Source organism: Mustela erminea, chromosome 17, assembly GCF_009829155.1.
Source record: "Mustela erminea isolate mMusErm1 chromosome 17, mMusErm1.Pri, whole genome shotgun sequence".
Classification (NCBI taxonomy): Eukaryota; Metazoa; Chordata; class Mammalia; order Carnivora; family Mustelidae; genus Mustela; species Mustela erminea.
Window position 1 is genome coordinate 46,498,123 of NC_045630.1, and position 24,507 is coordinate 46,522,629.

The 24,507-nt window shown below is 51.9% G+C and overlaps 1 protein-coding gene across 10 annotated transcripts in view; it reads left to right on the top strand.

Moving 5' to 3' along the window:
- SRGAP2 (SLIT-ROBO Rho GTPase activating protein 2) overlaps nt 1–24,507 on the top strand; it is a 230,546-nt gene extending 206,039 nt beyond the window's left edge. For 3 of the 10 annotated variants that reach the window (XM_032318979.1, XM_032318980.1, XM_032318984.1), the window contains 7 exons: nt 6,939–7,163; nt 11,073–11,152; nt 13,431–13,611; nt 15,162–15,308; nt 18,484–18,522; nt 18,739–19,063; nt 21,124–24,507. In XM_032318979.1, coding sequence (XP_032174870.1) covers nt 6,939–7,163; nt 11,073–11,152; nt 13,431–13,611; nt 15,162–15,308; nt 18,484–18,522; nt 18,739–19,063; nt 21,124–21,507 — 1,381 coding nt within the window. In that variant the 3' untranslated portion in view covers nt 21,508–24,507. Of the gene's footprint in view, nt 1–6,938; nt 7,164–11,072; nt 11,153–13,430; nt 13,612–14,064; nt 14,402–14,424; nt 15,309–18,483; nt 18,523–18,738; nt 19,064–19,685; nt 19,781–21,123 lie in introns of those variants that run through there. The other 7 variants (XM_032318982.1, XM_032318983.1, XM_032318985.1 and 4 more) reach the window with 6 other exon arrangements.

Genomic DNA, 24,507 nt, shown 5'->3' on the forward strand with positions numbered 1-24,507 from the left:
AATTGGAAACCCCGTACTGACTCTTGAGCCAGTCAGCCCCTCGGGACCACCAGTCCTTGTCTCCCCTCATTGACAGACACCTGCCCACACCAAAGGAGCCTGGTCTGGCCCCCCCAGAGTGGGAGTGTGAAGAGGTGGGGGGGCAGACAGGTCCCAGGGCAGCTGCGTGCGGAAGCACCATGGCCTCACTCTCCTCCCTGAGTCTTCTTCCTGCTGAGTGAAGGTGGCAGGGAGCTCGCGAGACAGGGGGAGCGAGAGAGGGAGCCTCTGGCAGAGGTGGACATGGTGGCCACTGTCGTAGGAAGCATGGGAATTACACCAGTGTAACATTACTTTTCTTTTGTTTTCCTTGTCTGGTTACAAAAAGGTGTATATGCTCATCAAAGTATTTCGTGGGAAAGGTGCAGCATTAATAACCACAGTGTTTCCTAAAATAAAGGATGGCATTCAGGACACAGGTGCTAGAGAATACCACCTCTGGGGGAAGATGGCGGGTCGGAAGTGTACTCTTATCAACAGATGTGGCGACTGGTGACAGGGAGCTCCTGAGGGAGACTCTGCTGGGCCCCAACTTCAGGACCGCTCTCCTTTGTTGTTCTGCGTCCTGGGGTGTGTGTATTTTACTTCTGACTACAGTCTTTCTCTCGGGTTGTACACCTCCTCAATCTCAAGGAGCCAGAAAACTAGTATGTGTGTAAATGTGTGTGGGACTCCTTATCGTGCAGCAGTGCTGTGCGGACTTGTCCTGGTTCCATACGTGTATGTAGCTGGTGTCTTCTGGGGTGCCCGGCCCACTGAATGAACGTGGGCCTGTCCAGCAGGCCTTGTTAATCATTAACATTATCTTTTCTAGCATCTACGTTAACTACCTATTGCCGTGTAACAAATTACCCTAAAACTTAGCGACTTAAACCAAAAAGCAGTTTCTGGGGGTCAGGAATCCCTAGTGTAGGTGCAATGTCACAGGGTGGCCTCTGGCTCTAGCTTCCTTGAGGCTGCCGTGAGGGTGTGGAGGCAGGGCCGTCGTCTCCTAATGGCTCCACTGGGGGGGCATCCGCTTTCCAAGCCCACTTGTGTGGTATTGGCGGGATTCAGTTCCTCGCAGGTTGTTGGACTGAGGACCTTCCTTCCTGGCTGACTGTTGGCCAGAGGCCTTCGTCAGTGCTTCACCTTGCAGGCCTCACCACAGAGCTGTTCACTCCATGGCAGCTGCCTTCCTTCCAAGCATGTGAATGAGAGAACACCCAAGACAGAAAGCATAGTCCTTGGTAACCTAATCTCAGAAGTGACGTCCCATGCCTTCTGCCATTTTCCATTCACCAGAAGTGAGTCACTAAATCTAGTCCACACTTCAGAGGGAGAACATTACAGCAGGGTGTGAAAACCGGTAGGCAGGGATCATGGGGGCCATTTAGAGGCTGCCTACCACAGCCCGTGTGCTGCCCAGGACTTTTTGGCCCCCAACAGTGTCCTTAGCTCCCCCTCACTGCAGCCGACTCTGTTTTTTGCCTTTTGAAACATGCTTTCTTCAGATGTCAAACAATATAGTCTTTTAGGCTCTTTTTGGTCAGGTGAGGTCCACGGACCATCATTTGGAAGACGGTTAAAAATGCCGCGTCTCAGCCCTTCCCGCTCAAAGACCAGTGAATCCGAATCTGTGTTTTAACCAGGTCCCCTGCTAAGTCTCATGCTCATGAAAGTCCGAGAAACACTGCTGTAGATCCTCAAAGGCTCAGGTCCTCTTTTTCATCTGAATGAGAGAGTGAACCGGGGGTGCTTTTCGCCCTATTAAGGTGCCCCGGTGTCTCCAGAAAAGCTGAATCTTCCTCAAAATCTCACCAATCTCCAGGTGCCTCCCTGTTTGGAAGGATTCTGGGCAGTTCTTCTGACTTTCACAAGGAGCGTTTTGGCTTCCACACGCAGATGGACAAGTAGAGTTGTGGTTAGGGTGTCTTGGAGTGCCCACAGCTGCTCGTGGGCTTATCTGTTCCCTTATTTAACACATATTTATTAAGCATCCACTGTGGGCCAGGCCCTGTTCTCGGTGCTAAGCACCTAAGAGTGTACCGAACAGTCCAGGTGTCCCATGGGATCCCTTTGGGGTTCATGTTCTATGGAAGAAGACAGAGCAAACGCTTGAGTACACATACCCTGTATCAGAGGAAGAGCGCTCTAGAGAAAAGGAAGCAGGTCAGGGAACTGGCGAGTGCAGGGGACAGGGCAAAAGTTTGCTCTTTAAGAGACAGTGGTCAGCAGGAGACCGTGAGCCGTGAGGTAGGAGGAGGACCTAGAGAGAATGGTGTCCCAGTAGCCATGTAGAGGAAGAGGGAGTGAAACCAGAGGTAAAGGGGATGGCAAGCCTGCTGAGGAAAGGACTCAGAAACAGGTTAGCAGTGGGGAGGGCACTGGTGACCCTAAGGAGTGTTGTCCTGATGGAGTGGAAGGGGCCAGACCCAGATGGTGTCAGGTCGGGAGAGAAGGGCTGCCGCTGATGGCTAAATCACATGTGGTAGGTCCCTACAGCGGACCTACCTGTCTGGCCCTACAGTGGCATGCTGCAGCGTGGATGCACCTGGAAAACATCCTCCTGGAGGAAAAAAGCCAGACACAGAAGCCTGCGTGGGGCCAGGGTCCATTCATCTGCTGTGTCCGGAACAGGCAAATCAGCAGTGACAGCAGATCCGTGGAGCCAGGGACTTGGGGGAGGGGAGGATGGTGGGGGTGGGGCGTGACTGCCAATGGACATGGGGTTTCCTTTCTTGTGACGAAAGTGTCCTAGAACCTAGACAGTGGTGACGGTGGCACAACATTGTGAATATGCTAAATGGCACTGAATTAGACACTTTAAAATGGTGAAAATGGTCGATTTTGTGGTATGTAGATTTTACCACAATAAAGTTGGGGAAGGGCAAGAGAGATGGCCCATGTGTCTGCTCGGGCTGCTGTAGCAAAGTGACTAGGTGACTTCAACAACAGAAATTCATTTTCTCGTGGTTCGGGAGTCTAGAAATCCAAGATTAAGGTGCCGGCAGGGGCAGTACGTTGGCTTGTAAGTGGCGGTCTTCCCTCTGCCTCCCCCTGTGGCTCTCCTCTGTGCACGGAGGGAGAGCTCTGGGGTCTTTGACTCTTCCTAGAAGGACAGCAGTCCTCTTGGCTTCAGCTCTCTCCCTTAGGATCTCATTGAACCTTCATTATCTCCTTAAAGATCCTTTCTCCAAATGCGGTCCCATGGGAGGGGGGTAGGTAGGGTTTCATCACAGGAGTCCGGGGAGGGGGGACACAATTCAATCCATAGCAGAAGGGGTGGGGATGAATCGGAGAATCACAGACAACAGGTACAGATAAGTCCCAGAAAGTTTTCTAAGAAATGGGTCAGTAATGTGGTCTGGACATGGGGTTTAGAGGGGATTCTTTTTCATGGGGCCAGTATTCCTGCATGTTTGTATGCTGGTGGGAATGGCCCAGTGGAGAGGAAAACTGATGGTGCAGTTGCTGGACTGATACTCTTGCTGGAGAGAGAGGATGGAGTTCACTGCAGGGGAAGGAAGGCGGGACATGAGGGCATAGAGGCAAGTCCCTTAGTAGATGCGGGGAGCACGAGGAAGCCGACCCTTGGCATCGGAGGTGAGAGAATGACAAGGCGAGTGACAAGATGCGTTTGAAGGACCATCAGGAAACATCAGCCAGAATTACACCGGACTTCTTACCTCTTAGCCTTTTGGGGACGTCGGGGAACGCTGTTAAATCATGGATTTAGGGAGGGAAGTTGTAGTGTCTTCTGTTGGAAAAGCTTTTAAAGGCCTGATGGATTCTCAGCCCCATGACTTGCCTGGGGCCATGGTGAATAATACAATTTCTCTTCATCTCTTTCAAACCTAAAATCAAATCCGATGCTTTAATATCTTACCCATAGTCTGTTGGTTGTTGCCAAATCAAACCCCTGGGGCCAGTGAAGCTGAAGGTTTTTAAGTGAAATGTCACATATTTAAAACAGTCTGTCCGAAGCTTGGTGTTCTCCCCGAGGATTTAAGGTTTCGATTTTGGGATCTAGAGTCCTCAGTTTGATGATGTCTGTCGGGAAAGGAAGATGGCTAGCCCTCTATAAATCAATTGCTGGCACATGTTGACAGCCCTGCTTCCCATTCCCTGACTAGAATCGAGGGTCCTGTATCAAGAAGCAATTTGGATATTATAATTATAGAAAATAGGGATGGAGCACCACCTGTGTGCAAGGCACGGGGCTCAGTGCTCTGCGTGTGACGCCCATTCAAGCTTTTTTTTTTTTTAAAGATCTTATTTATTTATTTGACAGACAGAGATCACAAGTAGGCAGAGAGGCAGGCAGAGAGAGGGGGAAGCAGGCTCCCTGCTGAGCAGAGAGCCTGATGTGGGGCTCGATCCCAGGACCCTGGGATCATGACCTGAGCCGAAGGCAGAGGCTTTAACCCACTGAGCCACCCAGGTGCCCCCCGATTCAAGCTTTAAAACAGCCCCGCTAAGGAGGGGAACTTAGGAAGAGATTTAGAAATCAGAATGCTCTCCTGGAACTCGTACATGATGGGACCAGGACTCAAAAGCAGGTCTCATTGACTCTAAAATTTGGGGGATGTTTTGTTTTTCTTTTTTAAATTTAATCAAAGGGACAAATGTGCATCATTAAAGGGTAAAAAGTCCAGAGAAGTGCATCATAAAAACAAGTTTCCCACCTCAATCCTGATTTTCTCATCCCTCCCCAAAGCCTGTGTTCCCAGTCCCTATCCTGAAACTTGTTAAGACGCACGGAAGATGAGTTTGAATCAATTAGAAGAATTTACTAATATTATGGATAGAAGTTCTAGAAATCTAGCCCAGTTCTGAGAAGAGATGGTATTATACAAGTTGTTACCAAAAAAAATTTTAAAAGAGGGACCTGTTACCAGTGTTTTCCATTGTAAGTATTTCTTTAAAAATAAAAATCCAGTATTTAAATTCTTATACTGGGCACAGACTTGAGGGCCTTCAAGGATTATTAGCACCATTATATTGCATATGAAATGACATGCATTTGTATGTGTACATGTATGAATTTTTGGGGAAAGGATCTCTAGGTTTTGTCAAATTCTTGAAGGAGGCTGTGACCCCCAAATAGTTGAGAACCATGGCTCTAACCCCTCCGTCTAGGTGTTCCCATTGTAGATTGGAAGAGAGGACCTTGGTGTATAATTTAATGGGAGTAAGAAATGGAACTGGCCCATGAGACTCCAGTCCACGAAGATGTGTCCCCCTCAAGCCCCTGGTCGTTGCAGCTGCCTGTGAATCAAACAGCCCTTCCCTTAGGAGGCTTGGCCAGGCTGCTCCTCTCTTACGGGCCTTCGACTGGGACTCTCAGGGCTAGACTTCGTTTCCCTCTAACGGCCAGGCTTCTCAGAAATGACTGGTTTTCTTCCATGTTTGCGAATGTCATCAGATTGCACTAAAGAGACAGGGCCGTCCTCCTCCTGGTCCCTGCTGAGGTTACCGAGTTAATTATCTCTCTTGTCTCCAGTGTTTGTTTGACCAAGAAGTAGACTTGGAAATTTCTCCCCATCTTTTCTGAATCTCGGCTCTCTTTTAACTCAGGAGCAGCGGGGAGGCTTATGCAATTCAAACTTTCAGATCTTCTGTGAAGCAGCCCCACCCCTGAGACCCATAACCTCACCCATGGCTGGCCTCCCTGCATTTGACTAGGTCCTGGAGAAGAGTGACTCTCAACCGCGACCATTTTCTCCCCAGAACAGCTGTTTGCATCCATGGTACTGCTTCTGCAAGGTGGACAGGGGATGTATGCGAATCTGCAGTAGAGGAGAGAACCACTGGGTTAGAGAGAGGCCAGCTTGGTAATTGGAATCTGGGGGGCGGGATCCGCTAGAAATGAACTCTGTCCAGTTCTGAACAACACCCATGCAGATGAAGGCAGCGGGGCCTCGGGCCTCTGGTTCAGCATCAGAGGGCTTTGGGTTCTCCTCAGATCTGTCAGAATCAGGTGCTGGGGACCGCCTGCTGTGAGGCCCATGGAGGAGGCAGAACTCCTTAGCAGAGCTCACAGCTCTACAACCTGGGGCTGGGGGCTGGGGGTGCACGTATGGAGCTGATCAAGCCTTCCACCTGGGTGAACAGAGACCAGTGGGGGCCAGTGAGGCCCAGCAGCTCACTGAAGGGCTCGGGTCCTTGGCCAAGGTTGGAGGTGTGGCCAGAGCAGCTGCTGCCTGGGAAGGGCCAGTTGCCCGGCGAAATAGCCAATAACGAAGTCAGACTGCATCCAGAGGAGGTCTGAGCAGACACCGAGCGTCATGCTGACCTTTTCCTGAATAAATCCTGATTGTAATAGTAAAGGATATTATGGAAATGAAAAACAATTACATTAGCTTCCAGAAAGAAATTCCCTTGCTTAATGGAATACAAAAGCTAATCGGTTGGCGAATTTTTTTAATAAGTCTAGCGCTCAGAATGGAAGATCCCTAGTAATCTGATTATTTTGCTCTGCAGGAAGGTACACAGCGCACGACGCCTGCGTCTTCTGACCGTGTCATTATGAGGGCAGCCTGAGGGTCTCCATCTGCTCTGGCAGCTTAGTGGGTTGGTGTGTGGGAGTCGTCCCCGCTCTATGGAGTGGTGTGTTCTCAAGGCGGGGAGAGCTGGCCGAGAAGGTGTGGAGCGAGGGTGGCGGTGGGCTGGCAAGTAGAATTTGAACGAGGAGCTGGTGAGAGAGGAGAGGTGAGTGAGGCCCGCCAGGAGGTGGCTCCTGAATGACCGGTCACCGTCTTCTCCCTGTGGGCTTTCTAGAAGGGCTCCGATGCCCAGAAAAGCAGGTGGCAATTTGTGGAACTTCTGCTCTTGCTCTTGGCAGTGCCTCCCCTGATTGTGTTCTCTGGGCATTCATGCGAGTGCTTTCCAACTTGCCCCTTTCCCTTCTCCTCCAGTTTATCACAGTTCAGTGAAGAGAACATGATGGACCCCTACAACCTCGCCATCTGCTTCGGGCCCTCACTGATGTCAGTGCCCGAGGGCCACGACCAGGTGTCCTGCCAAGCCCACGTGAACGAGCTGATCAAAACCACCATCATCCAGCATGAGAACATCTTCCCAACCCCCAGGGAGCTGGAGGGCCCCGTCTACAGCAGAGGAGGAAGCACGGAGGACTACTGGTAGGGGGCTGTGGGCTGGAGGCGGTGTGGGGGGTATCCCTGGTGCACCCTGGGTATGGGGGCCAGATGGCCAAGCAAGACCCAAGGGAAACACCCGGAGCCTCTCAGCCTCCCACTTCAAGCTGCCGGGATCTGGGGAGTGGGGTGGTTCGGGCAGTGCCCTGCCTCAGCCCGACGTGTGGAGTAAGTGCTGTTTGGTGCCACCTCCCTGTTTCTTATGCGTTCTCAGTGGTGAGGAACCATTCTGGAAAATAATGACAGCAATAATAGGAATGTTAATAATCTCCAGGAGAGGAAAATTTGTAAAGTTGTATTTAGAACAGCTGCTCATCAGTCAGCAATGTCTCTCAGGCTCCTGCTCTGGGCTGTGTGTCGTGAGAGACACAACCCCAGGTCCCAGAAAGAAGAATTTCTTTCTTATGCCTCATGCCTATAAGGTATGAGGCATCGTTCCCTCACTGTGAGTTTATACAACGATAATTTAGAATGATTGCAGAAATTTGTGAAGAGAAGGGGTGAGCTCTGTTTTTGGCAGATTAGGCATACTTCCACCCTAAAGCGAGATTAAATCCTGCGGGGCGAGGTTTTTCATGACCGAGGCTGGGAACAGAGATGTAAAAGGAATCCCTAGGGCACATCTTTACTAGATCCTTCTGTTAGACAATTACCAAATTACTCTTACCATATTACAGATAGAGTCACTGTAGCCCAGAGAGGCCAGTGACAATCTTTCAGGCCACTTTAGGGGTGGGGATTCCAACCTTGACACGTCTTAGTACAGGACACCATCCAGGACCCCACACTAAACCCCGGGGGTACTACTGACAGTGTCATTTTCCCATCTCACACAAAGGCAACCGCCTCTGTCTTTCACTCCTTAACATCCCTCCCCTCCCCCCACCCCCTCGCATGTTCCCCATCAAATGGTGCTTCAGCCTGAGCTAAAAGCATGAGCCAGCGCAAATCGGATTCCGCCTGAACGCAACATCTGGAAACAGTTCAGCAGCCCCATTGCTACCCACTGAGGCAAGAGGAGGAGGGGGAGTTTGTTGACTTCATTAGAGGCCAGTGGGCCCATGCTTCTCTCTGATCACCACGGAACAGCCTCCTGCCTGAGTGAAGAACGTGATATTCACGTGTCCGTGAATGTAAAAATACCACTGACACCCCGGCTTTGGTCTTGTCGGCTGTCGCGCAGATCCCAGCACCCGGGTCCGAGCTGGAGAAGCCCACATTCGCCAGCTCGGAGAGAAAGCTTTCCGTCACTGACCGATGCTTGCTGGGGACGGGGGCAGTTGTTCAGGTCTCAACCTACAAGCTGATGAGCTCCAGGGAGCTGTCCCTGGGCATGTGACTTGGAGCATCGGGTTCTCTCGCAGGAGGGTTGAAAAGCTGTGGAAGTAGTGCTCCCGGCGCCTGCTTTATCTTCCTTCCAAAGAGTGCCCTCACGTCTCAAATATCTCAGGGCCGATCCCTGGACACAGAGCCCCCCCCCCAAGCCCTGTTCCCCCAGTCCCAGCCCAGGGGAGCAGACAGAGTCACTGCAGGGGTGACTCACAGGGAACAGCCCCTCTGCCCGCCCCCACCCTCCACTGTTGTGCATCCCACTATCATTAGCAGCCTCTGGACAAACCGCAAGATCAGTGAGGGGATGTTACTACCGCAGACTGGGTGGGAGGCAAAGCACCCGAGGACCAAGAGGAGGTCACCTTGGGTAAGAAGGACCATCTGACCGCTGGACTCACCCACTCAGAAGGCTCCCAGACTCTCTTCTTTAAGAGGAGAAAGAAGTGCTGGGGAAGCGAGCTAAGATGGATGAAGGGTCGGGCGGCGGAGAGGGGAGTGGTGGAAGGGGTCTAGAGCCTGAGAATCCTGGAGAGTGGCCCGGAGACCGGAAGAGCCAGGGAGAGGGACCTGCTGGCCACTTGGCCTCCCCGTAGCTGTGAAGAGGAGAGGGCAGTCCCCCTTCACCTCGCTTACCAAGCCCTGCAGCTAGAATCCAGTTCCCTGGGACTGCCTGCTGTTCGGCCTGCGGGGCCTCTGCAGACCGCAGGTGTCCGCGGACTTGCGATGTGGCCAGCATGTGGATGTGGAGTCAAGCATAGAATTCCAGAGCTACCAGGGGCCTAGTAAAGGCATCATCTCGCCTTTCTGTTAGAGCAGTGGTTTTCCAAGCGGAGTCTTTGGACCAACAACACCTACGTGACACAGCACTGGCTAGGAATACAGACATTCCAGCTCCGCCCGGCCCTCGAGACTTAGAAACTCTGGGGGTGAGCTAGTGCACTTGTAACAAGCTGTCCAGGACTCCCTGAAGTTGGAGAATTGCTGCCTTCGTGGATGGCCACGTAACTACACTTGCAACTCTGGAGGAAACTGAGCCTTTGTCCTGTATGCTCGAAGGCTTCTAGATATCATGAATCTCATCAGAGTTTTTGGCCCAGTAAACAGTGAAAAATTGTGCCCACATTTACTGATAAGGAGGACTCTCTGGGTCTTCTTTCCTTCCTCCCTTCTTTCATTCCCACACTCATCTGCCACATCCTACTTTGTGGTCTCAGGAAAATTACATCGCTGCTCTGTGGCTTAGTTTCCACATCTATAGAATGGGAAACCAAGATTACCTGTCTCATAGGGTTGTTGTAATGAACAAATTAGTTCACGTAATGCACTTGGAGCAGTGCCTTGCTGGTAGTTAAGTGCTCAGGAAATGGTTAAAAATTTTTAAAAAAATAAAAATAAAAAAGGAGGAATCCTATTGATGCTCTCCCAGAAAGTTCTCTGGATTCTGGAGAGCCTCCTTGGAACTGACTTCTGAACTGGTCCCCTGGTCTTTGAGGAACCTTCTGGAGTGAAAGACCTGTCCCTGTTCCAAGGGGAGGGAAAGGCTATAGGCTCAAAGGTAGGAATCGTGAAGCCAGGGGGTGGGTAGAGGAGGTGGTAATTAATGCTTCCATAGAATTGCCTGGAAAGGCTCTCTTGTTACTACCAACTGCCAGAGGAAGAAGCTTTAGCAATGAATGGGAGTTTGGTCTGTTTCTCAGGAAGTTAGAATTTCCTGGTGCCCATCTCCATCCACTCTAATGTCCACAAGGCAGGAGACCAGGAGTGGAAATGGTTTTCCCGGGAGCTTCCCTGACCAGTCTCCTTTCTCAACCCTGGATGATTTTAGACTCCATAAACCGTTGAAGAACCTGACCGGCTTCCATGCCCTGCCCTCTCGCAGAGTCCGGCCCACAGCAGACCCTTCGTCTCCCTCTGACTCACCTCCCACTCTCTCACCCACGCAAGACCAAACCACAAAGCCTAGAGACAAGCAAAATGAGAAAGAAGGAAAGGAAGACCACTTACGGACCACTGTGTCAGGTCTCAGTGAATCTTCTGGCGACGCTGTGACATTTTACAGACCACTAGCCTCAGACCATCAACCTTAGGTGGCTGAGGCTTAAAGAGATTCCGTCCCTTGCCCAGGGTCCCACAGCTACCGAGTGTCAGGGCTGGTTTTCAGGTCCTGTCGTGTCCCAGGCAAAAGCCTAGTGTTTTCTTCCATGGGCTACCTCCAGGGACTGGTTCACCCAAAACAGCCCTTGAGGGGTTGAATTGCTCTGTATTTGAAAATACAGAGCAAAAGACTTATTCTGTAAGAGCAAAAAGACTTATTCTGTAAGTTCAAAAGGGTTCCCTCTGTCTCAGGATATTCTAAACCCCAGGCAGTCTCAAATAGTTTTTGCAGGAGTGACTAGAGAACCTCGGGAGCCTTGTGTTTTACCATCATCATCGGGAGCAGTCCAGAGGTGGAAAGCGTGAGACAGCTTCCATGCCCTTGCTCCAAGGAAGCTGCGTGAAGGAGAAGACAAGAGTTTGGTCAGCGAGGGGCTGAGGTCCCCATGTCTCTTGCTTCTGTTGCAGTGACAGCCCTCATGGAGAGACCACCTCGGCTGAGGACTCAACCCAGGACGTGACCACAGAGCACCACACGAGCGATGACGGTAGGGGGCGCTAATTCCAGGACAGCTGGGCCACGGGATTGTGGCAACCGGGGTGGGGCAGGGGGTGGGGGTGTGGGGGGGAGATGAGGACGGTGAAGTGGAAGGAAAGGATTATATAGCCTGTGCTCCCAGTGCACCTTGCTGCTCAGCAGCCCCCTGAAGACAGGCAGGGGGCTCTCCTGTCTAGTTTTCATTCCTTCCCTTTCCTGGAGCGACAGCCCACGTTCTCAAAAATGGTCTCTGTGCTAAAGCGGAGATGGAGTGCTGGACCTTGCAGAGCCTTTAAAGCTTCTCGCCCCTTCTCGCTGCCCCTCACCCACCTTCAGGCTCCTTGTCTCGCCTGCCTGCCTCCCAGGCGTGGTGTTGGTCCCCCAGCTTAGACTCTGGCCAGGCAGCTGGAGACCAAAGTCAAGGAGAGCTCATTTGAGAAAACCATAGGCCTGGGGAATAGAGAAGCTGGTGCCAAGAGCCCAACAGAAGCAAGCCAGAGGGGAGTGGGACTCAGGATGCAGAAACCACACGCTTTCATGCCTGCCGACTGGAAAAATTGACCCTTTCCAAAGTACAGACATGTGAGCGCTGAGCAGCCTGGCGGTGTGCATCATGAGGTGGGATGTGCAGCTGTCACCGCCGGCTCCTCGGCAGCGCCCATGATTTATTAGGGTCTGTCCAGCCAGCACGCCGTCCCTCCTTCCAACAGTTCCACGCCTTCATTTCTGGACCCCTTGGGCTCTTGGAAGACTCAACAGCTGACAAGGGGCCTCAGAATTTTCTGGGCACAAGAATGAAATGGCACAGTCTTTGGAGCCTTCCCTGCTTTCTGCCTCGCTGTGAATTCTACAATCCTAGGCCAGCTTTTTAGAGGAGAAGGAAAAAAATTAGGGCTGCTTATTTGGATGCCGAAGTCAGATGGATCAGTATGATAATCTTCCCCATTACAGGAGGGGAGCAGGTAAGGGAGGGAAATTTGTCCCTGCTAGAAGCTTTGTAGGCCTTATCTCTTAATTCTAGTGAAATAGAGCCACCCGCTATTATAGCTGAGCAGACAGAGGCCAAAGAGGTCAAGTGATATGCCCAAGGCTGTACAGAACTGAGATGGGATATTTAGCTAGGCCTTCTCTGGTGGGCCTCTTGGAGAGAAACCTCCAGGCCTGCCTCTCCTGGAGCAGGCCCACCGATCACGCTGGCTGGGCCTGGGCCTGCCTATAGGCAGTCTTCTGTCCACACCTCGGAATACCGGCTTTAACCTCAGGGTCCAGGTTTCTGGAAGCCTTCTTTCTCTCTGACCTTACCCCTGCCGCTCAGCGCAGATGATGGTAATGATGACACACTAAGAATCAGGGCTAATGTGTGCGCCACCCGCGCTCACTGTAGACCTGCCCCGTTCTTAGTGCTTTTACAAATTGCTGATTAATGACTCCTCCTAACAAGCTCATGAAAAAGGTACTTTTTTTATGCAGAGGAGACCGAAGCTCACCCAAAAATAAAAAGTCACTGCCTTTGTAAACCCCTTTTTAATTTTCAAATTACTTTTATGTCCATTTTCCCCTGTATTAGCTACAAAATATATTTCTGTATTCTGTATTTTGCTGGAAAATAGATTGTTTGAGTTATTTTCTCCTTACACAGACTAAAAGCTCATGGTCTGCTAGGGGGAATGGATAGTATAAATAAAATTGATTGTATTGAGAGTACAGTATGATAAATGTTCTGCAATTAATGGAGTTATTTTATGATCAGAAAAGAGCTTATAAATGCAGCAGGACAAGGTCAGCGATAGGGTTTGGCGTTATGAGCTGTGGACGCACCAAAGAAGTTCCCATTTGCCCTGAGCGAGGCTCAGCCTGTTGGGCAGCGTGACACGCTCTCCCAGGAGACACACTGTGTCCAAGCAGGACGAGACTCCCGCCACGCACGTGTGGTTCGTTTTTGCACGGAAAACTGCCGAGAGAATAAAGTATTCTTTGTATTGTTTTGGGTCTTAATGCTGCTGTTTCAGTTGTGACTCAGTGTGCTTCGTCAGGAGGATGAGAGAGGAGGAGCTTCCGGGTGGGGGGAGCAGCATGCCCAAAGGCAGGAAAGGGCGCACACGTGCTTTCGGGGTGACTGTGCAGTCCGCACGGGGATCCCAGCCTCAGCCGTCGGGCCTCCGTGGCTTAGTTCTCACACCGGGTTATCTTCCCACCTGTGTAAGTTCAGCTAAGTGGGCTTTTCCGCCCAGTTTCCTGAGCCTCTGGGTCCCAACAACATGTGTTTCCTTCTTTTCTGCCCTTCTCAGAGTGTGAGCCCATCGAGGCCATTGCCAAGTTTGACTACGTGGGCCGGACAGCCCGAGAATTGTCCTTCAAGAAGGGGGCATCCCTGCTGCTTTACCAGCGGGCTTCTGATGACTGGTGGGAAGGCCGGCACAATGGCATCGACGGACTCATCCCCCATCAGTACATCGTGGTCCAAGACACGTACGTTGGGTCCCCTGCCCCTCTAGGCATCCCCGGCTGCGCCGTGGGAGGGAGACTTTATTTCTGGCTCCGGAGGAGGGTGAGAGAGACCGACCCTCAGGGGAAGCCCACCCCATCCCTGAAGGACCCCACGCAGACTCCGTGGAGGACTGTTTCTCTCATCTCTTCCCCCTGCGAGTCGCTCGCTACCCACCCACCACCCTGCTAGTCATTTTGGAAACTTCCCAGCCCTCCTGCTCATCCACACTTAAACCTGATGAGTGATAATGAGGGGTTATTGTTTGACCACTTACATTTCCGTTCTGGAAAGCTCAGAGTGGGAAAACATTTGTACTTCTTTTCTTTTTAAAAACAAAACAAAACAAAAAACCCAAAACTAGGCTCATCCCAACCAGTTGGGCCGCTGATGGCGCTTTTCCCCTTGCAAATGAAAATGATGCATTGCTTTTCTAGGAGAGATCTAGCTCAAGCGGCCTGGTGGAAACGAGCCTGTTCCTTTAACCCAGATGAGGCTGACGTGGGGAAAAACAGGGAGAGGAGGGGAAAGGACTTCGGGGAGCAAAGGGCATGTGAACCGGGCCCAGAGAGACTTCATCAGCTGGGCTGTCGGGTGGCTCCCCGCTCTTTAAAGCAAAGTCTCTGAGGCAGGAGCACTTTTACCCCCTCCGCCCCCGTGATCCCCCCGCCCCCTCCGCCAGCCCCAGCCTGCCTCCTTGCCCCTTTGCCCTGCCTCTGCCCCCGACTCCCTGCCCTTGGATGTGATGCTGATACTGTCAGTGTTTTTAGTCCTTCCCTTAATATTATTTTTTAAAGGTTGATATCCTGAGTGAGTCTGCACCCTCCCAGCCTCTCCCCGGCTCGTTCTGCAGGGAGATCCTCCCTCTGTTGATAACATCGCAAACCTGGTGGCCATCTGTGCGTGGACAGGACCCTCCCAAATTTAGCATTTTGACTTCACTACGGGACCGAGAGAAGATGAATTGTGGGGGAGAAGGGGCTTTCCTTGTCATCAGTAGCCAGAGGGGCCGGGAGAGCAGTGGAATGACCTGGGAGCGGCTTGGACGCTATAAGCGGGGCTCGATGCGCGACGACCGAGTGTGGTGGTGTCCTGCCTCAACGCCGGCATCTCCAGGGCCAGCGCAGAGCAGCCTGTCCTGGCCCTCAGTGCTTGGGACCTCAACAGATAAACCGCACTCTGGACTGGCAGCCTCCTTCTCCAGGAGGTTGCCCCGGCACAGCCGTCCCGGGAAAGCAGCGAGGGGTCGAAGGCAGATGCCTCGAATCCCGGTGTCCTCTAGCTCAGCCTTGTGGCGGCCGCACAGCATCCCACAGAACGCAGCGGGATTATTTATATTTATTTAATGACCCTCCGAAGGCCTTTAGCTTTCTTGCCTCTGCGCGCAGAACTAGCCCAGCCAGGTGTCCCTGCTGCCTCAGAGCTGTCGCGGGGGTCGCGTGTGTGTTGGGGGGCCATCTCGCCGATTTAACACTGCTTTTTGTGTTGTTGTTGTTTCCCCCTCCTCCCTGCCTGCCTGCCCCTTCTCCCTCAGCGAGGACGGTGTCGTGGAGAGGTCCAGCCCCAAGTCTGACATTGAGGTCATTTCTGAGCCACCTGAAGAAAAGGTGACAGCCAGAGCGGGGGCCAGCTGTCCCAGTGGGGGTCATGTAGCCGATATTTATCTTGCAAACATCAACAAGTAAGCTCTGCTTTTCATTTTCTGCTCCCCTGAATGCCTTGTGACCCCTAGCCTCACCCTCCGGCCTCATGCCCCTCTCCAAGCCTGTGCCGCACCTCCCTGCCCCCCTAACACTGCATGTGCTCACCGCTGCTGCAGGGCGGACAGGGCTGAGGAAGCTTCCCCAGGCCCTGCCTGCAGATCCCAGGCTCCTGCTGTGGAAGGCCGCCCCACCCTGGGCTCATGCAGTGTCCCTCAGCTCGGTAGGGCCCCGGCTGATGATGAAAACTTGACCAAAACTTTGGTCCCTTTATGCAACTTGGTTTTGCACTGTTTCTCAGAGGTGCCTTCTCTTTTCCAATACTTCCCCAAATACTAGTCTTTGATGTCTTCCTGGCCCTTCCTTTTCTGTCCAAAGATCCAACTTCGTGTGCGTCTTCCACTAGGCTCACGTGACCCCAGAGGGGTTTACTGAGAGACCCCGTGTCTGTTTCCTGCTCTGTCAGGCATTCGCTCCGTCAAGGAAAGGAGACCACTCTGCCCGCCCCCGCCCCCCAAGGAAAGCTTTGTCCTGAGCTCTTTCATCATTGCCTAACCCCCAGCTCCTTTCTGCCCTTTCATACCAGTAGAAGTAATTGTCCGTGTTTTCCCTGTCGCTTTAGCCCTGTGTCATTGTCCCCTGTTAGTCCCTTTGCAGATTCCCATTCCTGTCCGGCAGGCTCTTAACTCTGGCCCCAGCTTTCATTGCGGCTGTGAGCCCCATCCCAGGGTCTTAACTCCACCCACACCCGATCTGGCCGGCTAGAGGGATTCCACGCCCGTGCGCTGCTGCCTCCCCTAGAGACTTTCAGGTTATTGGAGAACTAATCTCATCTCAAGGGGCCAGACACCAAGTCCCAAAGCCTGCAGACCTCTTTCCGCCAGACCCTGAAACTTGGCCCAGTGCCAGCGGGATGACAAGCCCCAGGGCCTTCCTGATGAATACGGATTGCAGATGATGTACAGTTTTTATTCCCCTCTGGCTTTGGAGGAATGAAATGATTTGCACATTGGAAACCTGTTAACCATAGCCTCTGGACACTGAAACTGGAAGGAGAATAAAAGATGCTTGTTGTGTTTAAACTGCACCAGCTCGCCCAGATCTCTTGGCTTTCTTCCAACCAGCCGGTAGCAGGGGGAGTGGTTGGGGCACGTGGCTCTTTTCCATCTTTGGCCCTCAAGTTAGTGAAGTCGCTGATTCAGCTCACTTAGCATAGGTATGATTTAAGGCAGACCAGTAAAAAAGAACGGGGAATTTATTTATTTCCCTCCAGCCCAGTACCCTGCTGGGAGGGCCGAGCTAGTAAAAAAAATGGACTAATCACATTTTCTTATTTATTTACAAGTCTGTGTTAATTATAAGCCTATCATCATAAGGTGGTAAGCCTCTAATGAACCCAGAAACCAAGGCGGGGTTGGTGAGGGAGAGTTAAATAATTAGTTAGGTACATGTTTCTAAGCCATCAGATATTGATGCCATCTATACCAAGAAATTGTACAGGATAATAGCTGAAGTAGTCAAAAGATGAACACCAGGTGGAAAGTCAGGGTGGTTCCCTTGAGCTCCTTACCTGGTGACGTCAGGATGGGGTTCTCGGAGGACACGGGCTCCCCGGACACCAGCTAGTCGGTGGGCCAGTGGCAGCCCCCGGCTGTGCTTGCCCTGAGGAGTGACTCCGCTCTGCCAGGCCTCCCTGCCTGCCCCACACGTCCCTCCTTTCCCAGGCCCCGGGTTCTCTCACACCCCTGGACCTTTGCATCTGCTGCCCCCTTCCTCCCGGATCAGCTCCTCCTCTCTCTTCAAGTCGTAGGACCTCTTTGGGGAAAGCCATCTGCCACCCCCAAGGTCCTCGGGACCTGAGTTAGGTGCCCGAGTCCTGTCCTCCCACAGCAGTTTTAGTCTCTCCCAGGACCGACGCCGCACTCGGATAACCCACCAGGCTGAGCATCTTGAAACCAGGAACTCTGCCTTCCTCTCCTCCTGTCCCCGGGGCCTGGCCAGAGACCTGGCCCACACCGGCCGCTCCATAAGCTGCCTCCTCAGCAGTCTGAGCTCTGTGAGTCAGCGACCCTCAAGTGGAAAAAGGAAATCAGCGAAGAGTTATTTGGGTGTGGCGTTCGATTTAGTTTCACACATTGAGTGAGGGCTCCCTGTCGGACCGAGCGCCCGTGCTGGTTTTTCAGAGATGAGTAAGGGGGTACTGGGCCTCGGCGCTCAGTCCGGCAAAGGAAAGGCTGTATGGACAGGTGACTAAAAAGCAGCACCATCAGAAGCCCCGAAGGAACAGAGGAACAGAAGAGGGAGTGATTGCTTCTGCCTGCCCTTGGACTTGGGGTACCCGGGAAGAGCCGTTTCGGCCGGGCCTTATAAGACTCTGAGAACATCCTCTTTCTGCTCAAGAGTGGCTGACGCCCAGGGCTTAATGGCCCGAGCGGGCAGCTGCAGGGAGCGCATGGAGAAGAAATGACCCGTGAACGGGACCAGGACTGGCTTAGGACACTGACTCGGCCACATAGACCAGCACCCCACCTTCAGTCCTACCCTTCCCTTCCTCCACCTCAGCTCCTGCCTCGGCCTTCGTGGTCCTTAGTGGTTTCGAGATCAGAGCTGCCCAGCTGCCAGCCCAAACCAGAAGTCGGATTTCTTCTTAGATTAGATCCTTGTGAACCTGATTCCAAGGGAAAAAAATGAAATTATTCGGCAGTAGGCAACACCCATGCTACTAGGATTCTGCCAGGCCATCTTGTGGGAGAGTCTCAGCGGGCTGAAGGAAGCTCGCGCAGAGCCAGGGTTCAGCCCAGTACTGGGTGATTTAGGGTCACATAGATGTATTTCCACCCTAAGAAAAGGCACAAACTTGGCCCTGACCCTGCCACACTGCAGCCTCCTGAAAAGTACTCTCTTCCATGTCTGCCCAAGAAGCAACAACGGCCTCTTGCCTGAGTCCAAAATGATCACAATCTTGTGCTTGGACTAAGAAAATGCTAGAATTTGGAAAAACCAGTTCTCCTCTTGCCTTCTTGGTGATGGTGAGAATTTTTCTCCTACCTGGGTAGGTTTCTTAGGTTTCTGTTCAAAACAGGTAATGGAGGGGGCCTTTCTGTGAATCTGTCTTCCATTAGAAACTTTAACTTAATCAGACATTTTTCCTGGCAGCACCTTACATCTCCAGAACTCAAAGCTCAAGACCACCAAGTAAGTATCTGTTTCTGCTTTGCCCAGGTTGGGGGTGGCAGGGGAACAGAGACACATAGAAAGCAAGGGAAGGTGAGGCCAAGGAGAGAACGTGCCGTGTGTGCCTCTTCTCCCAGAAGTCGTGGAGGTCAACACCTGCTCTTCTCTCACTCCTGACCTAGCTTCCTCGGGGACAGAAATCCCTGATCACGCTGCCCTTTCTGTTTGTGATTGAAGGCAAAGGAAGAGGCCAGAATCTGGGAGTATCCGGAAAACATTTCGGAGTGACAGCCATGGGCTGAGCGGTTCCCTGACTGACTCGGCCACCCCGGGGGTGGGGGCTAGCTGCCGCCCATCTTCCCAGCCCATCATGAGCCAGAGTCTCCCCAAGGAAGGGCCAGATAAGTGTTCTATCAGTGGGCATGGGAGCCTCAACTCCATCAGCCGCCACTCGTCCCTGAAGAATCGGCTGGACAGTCCACAGATCCGGAAGACAGTGACAGCAGGGAGGTCAAAGAGCTTCAATAACCATCGGCCCGTGGACCCTGAGGTCATTGCACAGGTAAGGTGGGGTGGGGCTTCTGGACGCCCGGCTAGCACATCTCCGTTTGTTGCGCCCACGTAGCGCCACGTTAATTACGTTAATTACGACGGGCCTTGAAACCGCGGAAGTCTGTGCATCATATACCAAGTTCAGAGGCTGCTAGACGTCTGGACCCGAGAAGGCAGCTCTCTACGCAATTCGTCTATCCCACTCTCCCCAAGAATTCGAAGACAGAATAAAAGAATTCGGACTTTTTATTCACGTACAGGCTCTCGAGGCTTGTACTTTTTAAAGCAACACATTAGAGTCTTTTGATAGAGTCCATTCTGCCCAAGTTTCGGGTTTCGAGAGCCTGGTAGGCTTTCGTGAAGCTGTGCGAGTGTTGAGGCTCAGATGTAGTGCTGGCCATGTTTTTCTGTCAACCCGCCCACGCCCCAGTCCCGCTCCCTGCGGCTGATCCCTGGTCCCTAATGGGAGGAGGAAGACCACCAACAGCTCCTGGGTTCATGGGGGGGCGCAGGTAATGGAAGGGTTTCCAGCCCCAGTCCCTAGGCGCAGTGGCGGTGAGCTCCCTGGTTATGGGGTCTTCCTTCCGCGTAAGCACCACACTGACAAGTCTCTGTTTTCCGTGGACTATTAGCGATCCAGCCCCACCTCTAGAAGTCCGACTTCTGGGGTCGCTGCAGGCAGTTCATTCAGACGCTTCTCCCAACTCTATAATTTTCGTTAGACCAGGTAGGAGCGAAGGGCTCCCCGCTGTCCTCCTATGTTTCAACTGAGTTGAGATTCTTCTTGCCCCGTCTTCCAGGGGGCAATAGAGGCTGCGTCCGGTCTCTATTGGCTTAATTGGGATGCTCTGCTTAGGGAAGGTGTACCCGGCAAGCATAGTATTAAGCAGCGGGCCTGCGATGTCTTGCTTTGCTAGCCCTCTCCTCCTGCGCGTCTGCTGAAGCTCGTGGCTGCGATCTGCCTTGCACCGTGGGAATCCTCCCAGCTCCCTCCTGAGCCAGGTGTTAAGACGAAGCTAGAATACATTCTCGGGACAGACTCTACTACAGAGCAGGACTGAGGAGATGATGGGATTCTTCCTGAGCATTTTTATGGTTTGAGAACAATCATAGGGATGAGTGAAGATCACCGTCAACAGAAAGCATAGCTCACCCTGTAAGGGCCTTAACCAGGGCCTTGGCTTGGGACATGTCGTCTTGACGTGTGAGCCTGATTCCGAGGAGGAGCCCTGTGGTGGTTTGGGGGTGCCCGACACAAGTGTGTGGAGAGGTGGGGAGGGAGCTGGGAGGTCTCCCTGAGGGGCAGCTGGCTGCGGACAGAGGGTCTTTGGTTCTGCTGTTTCCTGAGAGCTGGGTGGTTCCACTGTGGCTCCCGGGAGGTGATTCACCTGTGCGGGCTCTGGCTCCCCCTCCTGGTCGCTCTTCCGTCCCCTCTGGTGGTAATGGGTAGAGGGAAATGGCTTCCTCAAATTGGGCTCTCTGGTGGGGTAGGGGTGGGCGTGGGGGGGGGGGGGAGGTGTCCTGATGAATCTTCAGGGCGAGGGTTCTGGAACCTTTCCTCAGCCCGTGACCCTTCTTGACCTTTGGCTTTGAAGCTAAGAAAACAAAGATCATACTTAGTCTCCACCACTTAGTGAGAAATAGTTTATTATGTACAATACCAAGCATACACAAAAGTAGAGAGAATTGGATAATAAATCCCACATACTTGTGACCAGACTCCTGGCCACTCTTACTTCAGCAATCCCCCCCCGCCCCCGCACTGGATTATATGTCATTTCACCCAGAATTATTTCAGTGCATATCTCTAAAACCTGAGGACTCGATTTAAAATAACATCTCCACCATTCTTTTCTAAAGGAAGAAAAAAGAAATCTCCTGATAATGAAAATCCCTTTTTTCCCCTTCCCCACATTCTGAACATTCATATGTTTAAGGATTTCGGCCAAGTAAAATAATCTGCACATCTCCCTCCAGTTGGTTTCTTCGTGATTTGGCCTATGCTGTTGAAATAGGATCCTTGGGGACTTCGCCTTCCACCGGCCTCACCTCCTCTTTCCTGTTTTGCAGGATATTGAGGCAACTATGAACTCTGCCCTGAACGAGCTGCGGGAGCTCGAGCGGCAGAGCAGTGTCAAGCACACTCCTGATGTGGTTCTGGACACCTTGGAGCCCCTCAAAACCTCCCCAGTGGTGGCCCCCACGTCGGAGCCCTCCAGCCCGCTGCACACCCAGCTCCTCAAGGACCCCGAGCCCGCCTTCCAGCGCAGTGCCAGCACTGCCGGGGACATCGCGTGCGCCTTCCGGCCTGTCAAGTCAGTCAAGATGGCTGCCCCTGTCAAGCCGCCAGCCACACGACCCAAGCCCACGGTCTTCCCCAAAACAAACGCCACTAGCCCTGGTGTCAACTCATCATCTTCCCCACAGTCCACTGACAAGTCTTGTACTGTCTGAGGGGTGTAATTTAATTGTTCTAGACAAGGGGACTGGAGGGACTGACTGTTATTAAAAAAAATCTTCCTATTTAACTAGCTTGGGGACTTCAGTTGAAAATTAGATTCTAAGTTGTTCTTGCAGGAATTAGCCTTCCCGTCACCCAAAACCTTGAGAATGAAGCCCTCGTTACCACCCAGCCCTGCCCTTCCCACTGCCCTCTGCTTCTCCCCGTCGTCGTAATCCAGCCAGCCGCAGTACACACTGTTAGGTTAGCCAGAGATAGGTTTTTCCATTATCAGGTCACTGTGAAATCTGGCACGGCGAGTCACGAGGACACGGGCTCACGTCTCCGTCCCCTCAGACACAGGGGATGCCTGACCAGATGGTTGGCTGCTGAAAGCCAGCTCTCAGTGGCATCTTGTTTTGGGTACTGACTATAGAGAACCATATATAGTCCATTCTTCGTTTTACAAAGACACACACACACACACACACACACACACACACGTTTTTTTTCTAGTCTCTGGCATGTGGAACCTCTCCTGGTCCCAGACCAGTCTCTTTGTAACTTATTGTGGCAGTTCACACAAGAGCCACCAGGGGTCTCTGTTTCTGTTCCAAATCTTGTTCTGTCTGGGCCAGAGAACCTAACCTTTGAAATCTCTCCATCATAAAAAATTGAGCAGGATGGAACTGGATCCTGTAATCTGTCTGGGGTTGGGGGCTTTCTCTCTGTCTTCTTTCTGTTGGTGTGAACTGGTCATTGGTGTTTGCTTTTGCTCTCCTCCATCCTCTAGGAATACAACCCAGTCTTTTTATAGAACTTCTGAAGTTTTTCTGAATGTATAGACATTTCTCGGGTTCCTGTCTTTGTCTCTGATGGGCCATTTTCCATTTAAGACACTTTCCTGTATAAGACAGTTTTATAGCTGGTTCCTTTTAGGGTAAAGAGTCTTAAGAGAGTTTCACTTGTGTTTATGGCAGGTTTGGAAAAGCTGAGAAATAGGTCCTTCTTCCTCCCACTGTTTTTGGGCATTTAAGACAAAATTCATTATCTTATTCAAAAATTAAATTCAGCTTTGCTAACCCCCCAAATTGTTCCCGAATGAAAATGTAACCTAAAGTTCACCTCTCTAGTTTGGTTATTCTGTAAGATCTCTCTTCAGGGACCAACAGGGGCTTGGAGAGCCCTAGTTAGATTAAAGAGAGACATTACTCCTTAAACCTGCGGGGTGTTCTTGTTTTTGTTTTTTTTCCAAAAAAGAACAACTAAGAGAGCTTTGGCCCTGTGGGCTCTAAAGTCCTCCCGAGACCGGAATCTAACAAAATAAAAAATTGGATACTGAATATTTTGGCCTTCTGTTGGCCTTTTTTCTGATTCTCCTCCCAAAAAAGCAGAAATGATGCCCTTGCCTACTTTAATCTGGTCTCTAAAACTGGTGCCCCTGGTCCCGGCTTCCCTGGCTTCACGCTGTCCTGGCAGTACCAGGGCTGGGGACTGCCCCACCCCCTGTTTCATGAGTCTCAGACAACTCCTTCAGTTAAAGCTGAAGCTCATTCCTTTTTATCTCCTGGCTTTAAAGCTATGCTTTTAGCCTTATTTTCTATAGATCAAGAGAGGTGGAGGGTTGCCATTCAGATAGGAAAATCTGAGTTTCCTTATGTTTAGCCTAGAAGATCCTTTTTGGATCTTCTGAAGTTGGCAGTTGGTGCTGTGGAAAGTGGAAGGATTTTCCTCATTCTGGGTGAAGGAAAGAGCAGCTTTGGGGGTGGGGGGGCATCGCTAATCACTACAGGCTAACCTGGCTCACCAGGGCGACCACCCCAAGAGCTAGAAAGGAGGAAGGAAGAACTTGTCAGTCGAGTGCGTCAGCCTAGGAGAAGTGACCCGCAGGCCTCTGGTTCTTGGCTTTTGTTGCTCTGTTCGCTGGCCTGTCGTCATCTGTCACACGGACTTGCACAGGTCTTGAGCCAACAGGGGCTTTCAGACCGAAGGATGTTTCCTTAATGAAAACGGAAGCCCTCCCCTTCACTTTACATTCCTTTTGCTCCAACCAATCAACACTGGGACCCACACCTGCCCTTTCCCCCTCCTCCCAGCAAACTCCTTTCTGAGAAAGTCAAAGCAAAGCTTTCTGAATGACAACGCTTTGGGCCCCTTTGGTTGTTCCTGCCTTATTTCTCTCGCGGCCCTTGTACATGACTTGTGTCCACCATCCCCTTGGTCAGTGTCCCTCTGCTGATTTGCCTCATGAACTGGACAGTGTGTGAGCAGCCACCTACTTCCCCCAGCTCTGGGAGCCACGTTGTCTTCCCCTCTCTGGTGCTCCTGATACCTGCGAGATCGACCTGTCGAGGGGACTAGGAACCCACAGAAGGAGAGTCCTTCTCGGCAGAGCTCCTGCGGCCAACTGGAATTCAGGCTGCACACTGTGATCTTTACACCGAAGAGCCAAAAGGAGCTGGCCACCCAGGGCCTAGGGAGACCAGTCTTCCTCAGATCTGCTTGCCTCAACCAGCATGATGCTTCAGAGAGCCCCACTCCGCCCCTTGAGGCATGGATCCTTCTCTTGGTGCAGACTCGGGTCAGTCTTTGGGGGATCGGAGGCGGGGTGGGGCTACCAGCATCCCAATCTGGAAGAGAGGAGTTTGCAGCCAGCAGCCCGTCAGCTGGAAACACTGGTCTCAGCCAACCTCCTCAGGGCGCCCTGGTTTCTCCCCAAGGAGATGAGGAGAGATGACGCCAGCAACAGGATGAACAGACCACCGGAAGGGCTGGTGTGTGTGTACCCCACGTGCAGAAGAGAAGCTTAGATCTTCCAGGGAATTGCAATGTTGTGGCGTCTGACTTGTATGTCACGTTTGTGTAAAATGGTATATTCTTTAAAATAGTGTTGATAACTGGAATATTGTATGTATGCTTGGAGATGCTTTGTGTGAACCTAAGACTGTCACTCAACAGATGTTGGATTGGGGAAAATCCAAAGCACAACTTCGAAATAAAATACGTTTTTAGGT